General features: G+C 43.8%; 1 protein-coding gene across 1 annotated transcript; it reads left to right on the forward strand.

Moving 5' to 3' along the window:
* Window positions 1-1,523: 1,523 nt before the first annotated feature.
* On the forward strand, window positions 1,524-4,999 carry Tomm5 (translocase of outer mitochondrial membrane 5). The gene is made up of 2 exons (XM_008847680.2): window positions 1,524-1,736; window positions 4,514-4,999. Exons 1-2 carry the CDS (start codon window positions 1,616-1,618, stop codon window positions 4,546-4,548), a joined length of 156 nt encoding a protein of 51 aa, XP_008845902.1. The 5' UTR covers window positions 1,524-1,615; the 3' UTR covers window positions 4,549-4,999.
* The last annotated feature ends 2,674 nt before the right edge of the window (window positions 5,000-7,673 follow it).

A 7,673-nucleotide genomic window follows, 5' to 3' on the forward strand; every position in this document is an offset into this window, starting at 1 on the left:
CCTGCTGGTATCGAATTATGTGAACAATCCCGTTGCTTGATACATGTCTGAAAACTTTAACACTGTACTTGATTTCTTCTCATCTGTAAAATGTTTATCAGATTTGAACTTGTCTTACACATGATGTATTGCAAGACCTATATTATAGTAAGTAAGGATCAATTAACTCTAGAAATGAGGATATAGAAATAATGTGAAAAATGTTAAAAATTCAGTCTCTGGAGTTCCACAAGTCTAACAAGGCATAAAATTCTGCCCTACCATTTATTAGTTTTTCTCATCTTGATCAAGTTTCACTGTTTGCCTGTTTATTTTAATTTATAGTAGAAATCCAAATGCACAGATTAGGATAATTAACTGAAATGATATACCAGGCTGGAGATGTGGCTCAGTGATACAGTACTCGCCTAGCATGTGAGACCCTGGGTTCGATTTTCTGCATTGCAACAAAATGATATGCCAGTCACTGGCATCACCAGTTTATACTGTTTTCAGTATTTTGCTAACTTGGCCACCTCTCTCTTCTCATCCCACACCCACTTGAGGCCCTCCCTCCTCCCTCCCTCCCTTCCTTCTTTCCTTCCTCTCTAGCCCTAAAATTCACTGTGTAGCTGAGGATGACCTTGAACTTTTGATCCTCTTACCTCCATCTTCCGATTGTTGAGATTACCAGTATGGACCATGATGCCCTGCATCTGTGTGTGTGTGTGTGTGTGTGTGTGTGTGTACACTGTCATATTTGGAGTTGTACCATGCAAGCTAGACAAGTACTTGGCCCACTGAGCTACCATCTTCAGCCCTGTTTGAGGTATTTTAAAGCACATTTTGGCAAGTTTTTGTTTTGTTTTTGTTTTGGGCCAGGGTCTCATGTAACCCAGGCTGGTCAGAACTTGCTGAGGATAACCATGAACTCTGTTTAGGTAGAGTTTTTTTGTTTGTATTGTTTTGTTGAAATAGGGTCTCATTCTGTAGCCCAAGCTGTCCTGGAAATTGTTCTGTAGACCAGGCTGACCTCAAACCTGCAGTGATTCTTCTGCCTCAGGCTGCTGAATGGGAGGCTGGGATTACCGCCCTGCACCACCAGGCCTGGTTTATGTGATTCTGGAAATTAAACCCAGGGCTTCATACATGTTAAACGCTCTAGCAACTGAGCAACATTCCCAGCTAAATTGTTTCAAAACTGCTGTGTTTTAATTTCCTAATCTAGGAAATGAAGATTATGATACACGATTCGTAGAGAGCCGCATTGAGCATTCCATAGATGCTATTATTATTATTACTATTATTATTATTTTCGGTGGTTTTTATGCGCACAGCCCGTTACTGGGCAGGATAAAACAACTTTGCAGGGATGCACGCCGGACTCCAGATGCGGTATATTAAAGCGGCCGCTCAAAGGCGCACAAGGCTCAGTTACGAAGACTGAAGGCGCCCCCTTCAGGCCGTCTTCTTCAGACGCGCTTTGTCAGGATGATTGTCCCTTGCAAGCTCCCGTCGTGGGACGGAAGTTAAGAGGCGGAACAGGAAGTGGGATCGGGCGCAGTTCCGGGTGCAGTGAGGCAGCTGTGGCGGGCTGAACCGCGTCCTGCTGGTGCAAGTTGGTGAGACAGCCGCGATGTTTCGGATCGAGGGCCTCGCTCCGAAGCTGGACCCCGAGGAGATGAAGCGGAAGATGCGCGAGGATGTGATCTCCTCCATCCGGAATTTCCTCATCTACGTGGCCCTGCTGCGAGTCAGTGAGTGTCCTCGCGGGCTGTAACCGCGAGCCCCCCGCCCGCACCGCGCCTGCGCCCGCAGCCGGCAGCAGGTCATGGTGCCTCGTGGTGCCTGGCTGGGCCTGCAGCGGGGGAGGGGATGTGCGCGCCCAGGCCCTACGGGTTCCCACGCGTGCCGAGTGCACGTGGTGGCCAGGCCCCAAGGTCGATCTCGCTTGCTAGCCCAGCCTAAAGGGCGTTTGCGTTTAAGGAGCTTCCTGATGTCCCAGAGCAGCACCCTCGTTTTGCAAACCTAGAAACGATCCCGGAGTGAGGAAATGACTGACCCAAGGTCATTTTGGCGTGTCGGACAGTGAGCCTGACCTATTTGTTTCTTTCTTTTCCGTTGTTTGTACAGAGGGTGAAGTAAATAACTATTTCTTCATTTTCAGAGATGAAAAGGAAAGACGGGAGTCTATTAAGATTAATTAGGCTATCCGGAGCATTTGATTTCACCACGGACAAAAACTTCATTACTTAGTCTATGTCCCTTTAGAGTTGGAGTTCCAAGGGCAAAGCATCAGGCTTAAAGACACTTACTGATAAAGCAGGGGCCGGAGAGATGGCTCAATGGTCAAAAGCACTGGCTGCTCTTGCAGAGGACCGGGTTCGATTCCCAGCGTCCACATGGCCGCTGACAACCGTCTGTAACTCGGGTTCCAGAGGATCCCGACGCCCTCTGACTTCCAGGGGCATTGCACGACTCAGGTACACTTACATACAGCAGACAATACACTTACATAAAATAAAAATAATAACTAAAATGTAGGGGCAAGTATGATGGCTCAATAGGTTAAGGCTGTTGACACCAAGCTCAGTGATGGGAATTTTCTCTCCCCAACCCACATGGTGAAAAAAGCACCAACTTCCCAAGTTGTGCTGACCACATACATGAGCATCAACCCATGTGCGGGCACAAACAATAGATAAATATAATAAAAAAGTGTTTTTGTCTTGTTTTTTTAGGACAGTGTCTCCCTGTAGCCCCAGCTGGCCTGGTACTAGCTGTGTAGACCAGAGATCTGCCTACCTCTGCCCCTGAGTGCTGGGATTAAGACAAGAGCCACCATGCCTGACTGAAAGGTCTTTTTTAAAGAGCTGTAAGCAGCTTTATAGCACTCCAGCTCTACTGATGTAGCAGGAGTGACTGATCCTGCCTCATTCTCAACAAAACAGTTTTCCTTATTGTGTAATTGCATGTGGAGAGTCAGGGATGGTTCAAACAATTGAAGAGCATACCAAAAACACGTTTTAGAAGACTGAAGACTCTTTCACTCTTTCAGATACCTCTTATGCTGTAGTCTTGCACTGTATTGCTTTGCTTCCCCAGGAACAGAAACATCCAAATCATCCTGCTCATTCACCAGCCTCTTAGAACTTTAGTACTGTCTTACTTTTTCCTTCCTCTTAGCCTTTCTTTTTTCTTTTTTTAATATTTTATATTATTTTTATTTTATGTATATGCATGTATTGCCTGCATGTAGGTAAGTGCACCCGTGTCGTGCAATGCCTGCGGAGGTCAGAAGAGACTGTTGGATCCCCTGGAACTGGAGTTAGGACAGTTGTTAGCTGCCATGTGAGTGCTGGGACTCGAACCCGGGTCTTCTGCAAGAACAACCAGTGTTCTTAACCACTGAGCCATCTCTCCAGCCCCCCTCTTAGCCTTTTTGTATCTACCTAGCTGTCAGTAAAATACTTGCTTAGTGATCTTTGCATTTGATATGAATTGACTTACCACTTTTGTAAAAAAAAAAAATATTTTACTTATTTATTTGGTCTTTTTGAGACAGGGTTTCCCTGTAGCCCCAGCTGGCCTGGAACTCACTATGTAGACCAGGCTGGCCAGCATTCTTAACCGCTGAGCCATCTCTCCAGCCCCGACTTACCATTTTTAACATTTTTTATTTATATGTTTGTGTGCTTGTCTGTGTGTGTGCCAGGTGCCTGCAGGTGCCTTTGGGGGCCAGAAGAGGGCATCTCAACCCCTGGAACTGGAGTTACAAGTGGTTGTGAGCCATCCTCATGATTGAGCAGCAAACACTGTAAAGTGCTGAGCTCTCTCTGCAGCCAAATAATGTCACTTTCTTAGATCCACATGACAATACTTAGTATTCCAGACAGCTCTGAGTATGCCATTTTAACAGACCTGTGTAATAACTGATGTGATCTGAAGCACACAAGCAATAAATAGCTAATTAGAGAGAAAATAGAATAGGTGTCCTGCTCTCCTGTTTCCTACTTAAGTGTTTTCCCTCTGCTCTGTGTCTTCTGCCACTTTTTTTTCCCAGTATTGGGAATTTAATTGATCCTAGAGTCATGCATATGCTAGGCAAGCAATTTTATTTTCTCTAGAATTTGGTCCTGCTTAAGTTAAATCCCAAGGGCTAGAGATGTTCCTTAGTGGTAAAGTGCTTGTCTAGCATGTTCAAGTCCCTGGTTCATCCCCCAGTGCTGCAAAATAAAATTTTAAAGTCGCCAAAGTAAAAGAACTGCCATTTGAAAGAGAGTTGGAGTTCTCTTTGTGGCTGTAATGGAGAGAACTACCTGGAGGAAAGATTAGCATGGTGTGACAATGTATGTGATAGTGATCATAACTGAGAATCCCTGGAGTAGACTACTTTGGAAGGCAGTGAGTACAAATAAAGGTTTGAGTCATTCATTAAACCTGTACAATTGTTTTCCTCCTAGTCTTGTAGTTCTATAATACAGCCTCTGGACTAGTAGACTAAACACTAATTTGGGGTTTGTGTTTCTTTCAGCTCCATATATCTTAAAGAAGCTGGACAGCATATGAAGGTTGGGAGCCACATGCAAATCATGATGTGAAGACCCTGGTTACAGTTTCTCCTCCTATCTGCAAAGAATTGGCCCAGAAAGGTATAAGACTGAATGGACATAAAAATTCTACTTAAGAACAAGTTGGACTGGTACTGGTACTGACCTTCGTAGCTGAAATATAAAACTATTTGGGAAGTACAAAAAGATGTCTTGTGGTCATAGTGTGCCCTTATGCCTGCGATGCTCAGCCTGTCAGTGTTGATGGAATTGTAAATAACCTCAAAGCTCTATAAGGAGATTATGTTTGAAATGGCACTGTCTAGGAGTCATTTCTGTTTACATCTTTACTTCAGTCCGTAGTGTATTTGTGAAGAGTCTGTTTTATGGAAGTCAGCCTACACCCACAATGACATTCAAGCACAGAGCCATCAGTCTATATTTTTAATAAACAAAGCTGATGAAGAAAACTTGGGTTCTTATTTTTTTATCCAACTTTTTGCTGAAAACCAACCAACAATCACTGACGAGTCTGTTCTAATATTGTGATGATTTTTGAACTGAATTTGTTAGCCCTGATCCAAGGGCATTGTGTTTCATGGCCAGGTGGTCTTTATGAACAGCAGCTGTACTGCTGATGCTGAGAACATGCAACACTACCAAAGGGAAATGTTTGAATTGGATAGTTCCCTGAGCTTGTTGGCAGAAGGGGGGACTCTTCCCCCAAAGCAGCTTTGCTCACCTCTCTTTAGCCAGTGCTTTTTTGTTTTTGTTTTGAGGTTATTTTTATGTTATATGTGAGTGCCTGCATGTATGTATGGTGCCTAGTGAGTGACCTGGGATACTAGAAGAGGGCATAGGATCCTCTGGAACTGGAGTTATAGGTGGTTGTTGGCCGTCCTGTGGATGCTGGAAACCAAACCTGGGTCCTCTACAGGAGCAGCCAGTGCTCTCCAGCCCTGCCAGTGTGTATTGACAGTGTGATGGTACTGTTCATATGTTTGTTTTAGATATTGCCCCTTGCTTCCCAGTGTATTGCCTGGACTTGGCTTCTTCCTTCACGTCTGCCACTCGGCATTTCTTGTCATCTCATCCATCTTACAGCCCAGTAAGATTCTGATTAGACCAGTCTCATGAATACTACTGTTGATGGTTTTCTTTCCCCACATAGCTTCTTTTTTAACCCCTAGGTTTATTTTTCTGTGAACTTTCCACTAAATTAAGTTTTTCACCAGCTCCCCAAATTGTGCACGTTGTTCAGTCTCCTTTCGCATTCCCTCTCATCTTCCTGGATAAGTCTGCCTGGAGCTTTCCAGCCTGCTTCAGTCTACACTGCTGTGTGACTGTAACCTAGGACTTCCTTCTCTTGTCCCATGTTAGGTCTCTTGTTTGCTGTTTTTATTTTGTCTCAAACATTTGGATGGAGCTCTGAATGGTGGCCTAGGAAGTAAACATTTTTTAAGACCTTTCTGGTCTGAAAATGGCTCTTTTCCATTCAGATGTTAGTTTATTTGCTGAATATAGAGTTCCCTGTTGTAAATCTTTATCCTTCAGTTTTGTTTTTTTTTTGAGACAGGGTCTCCCTATAGCCCCGGCTGGCCTGGAACTCGTGTAAAGCAGGCCGCGTCCTTCAGAATTTTGAGGCATCGCACCATTTCCTGCAGCTTCCAGTGCTGCTGAGAAATCCGAAGCCGTTCTGAGACCTGATCTTTCTGTGGGACCTTATTTTTTTCCTCTGAGGAACAAGAATCCTTTGTCTCTAGTAGTCTTCCATCCAGTATAAGGTGATAGGATGTATTTATTTTAACTCACTGTGGTAGGCACTTGGGAAACCTGTTTAAACATGAAACTTACATCCTATAGTTCTAATAAATTGTGCATCTTTTTTAAAAATTTTATTATTTTTATTTTATGTGTGTGTACGTATTGCCTGCATGTAGGTAAGTGCACCCATGCTGTGCAGTACCCGCCGAGGTCAGAAGAGGCTGTAGGATCCCCTGGAACTGGAATTACAGACAGTTGTTAGCTGCCATGTGGGTGCTGGGATTCGAACCAGGGTCTTCTGCAAGAACAACCAGGTTCTTAATCGCTGAGCCATCTCTCCAGTATCTTTTTATTGATGACTTCCCTATTTTCTCTTTTTGTAGGATATTACTCCTTTTGAAATTTTCTTTATCTTTCATAGTCTGTTTTGTCCATTTTTCTTTGACGTTAAACACTTCACCTTATTAGAGACTCTGAATGGGTAGAGCTTGTTAGTGTTGCGCTTTCCCCAAGGGAGGTCTGTTGGACCATTTAATTGGGAAGACATTTGTGTCCTTATCTTCTAATTTTGTATTGAGCGGCTCATTCCTCAGAGAACCCTCCTCTCCCTAGTGAGGCACTCCCTTGCTGGAGTGCTGGGAGTGAAGAGAGACAGTGCTGTGCAGAGACCCAGAGCAGAAGGGCAAGGACATCTCGGTTTCTGCTGTGTATTGGCTCACTGAGTCTGCAGTTTAAGTATTCCAGCCCCAGCTGCCCAACATCTTACAACTCCCGACACCCTCTGTTTTCTCCTTCTCAGAAAATAGACTTGTAATTTGGGAGTTGAGAAGAGTCTGCTTAGCTCTGTGGAGTTGCAGACAGCATCTTGATTTCTTAAACCTTTAATCCTTTAGTGTCTCCCTCTTCATGCCCTACTTACAGAGGACATGAGGCTGCAGTTCTTAGACCTGGGAATTCTCTGCTATGGGGTTCTTTTCTTTCTCTTCTCCTACTGCTGGTTCATTCTGTTGTCTTGATTTTACTGTAATGCTACTTCTCTGTTTGCTTTCCAGCTTCTGACTTTGTTACTGTCATCTCCTTTTCTAGCCTTTTAGGTTTTAGCCTTAAAACATGCAAGAACCTTTGGAGTTTCAGAGAGAAGTGGATGAAGTTTCATGTGTTTGATCTGCCTCTATACCCAGCATGTTTTTTTAGCCCTGTGATTCTGTGTTAGTAATTTATGTTAGTTATTTATATCCAAATAAGGAGGTGCAGTTTGTGACACTATGGTCATGGATACTGGTCCTGAAAATAGATTTGATTTTGAGTCTTAGCTGGAGCACTAGAGAGATTGATGACTTTGAGCAAATAAACCTCTCTAAATTCATTTTCAACTGTAAA

Source organism: Nannospalax galili, unplaced genomic scaffold (genome assembly GCF_000622305.1).
Source record: "Nannospalax galili isolate Female #2095 unplaced genomic scaffold, S.galili_v1.0 scaffold263, whole genome shotgun sequence".
Classification (NCBI taxonomy): domain Eukaryota; kingdom Metazoa; phylum Chordata; class Mammalia; order Rodentia; family Spalacidae; genus Nannospalax; species Nannospalax galili.

What these genes read in the sequence shown, in the direction of transcription:
- Tomm5 (XM_008847680.2), top strand. Translation starts at nt 1,616, where the DNA reads ATGTTTCGGATCGAGGGCCTCGCTCCGAAGCTGGACCCCGAGGAGATG. An exon ending in CGTGGCCCTGCTGCGAGTCA is followed by an intron (nt 1,737 to 4,513) that starts GTGAGTGTCCTC and finishes TGTTTCTTTCAG; the next exon opens with CTCCATATATCTTAAAGAAG.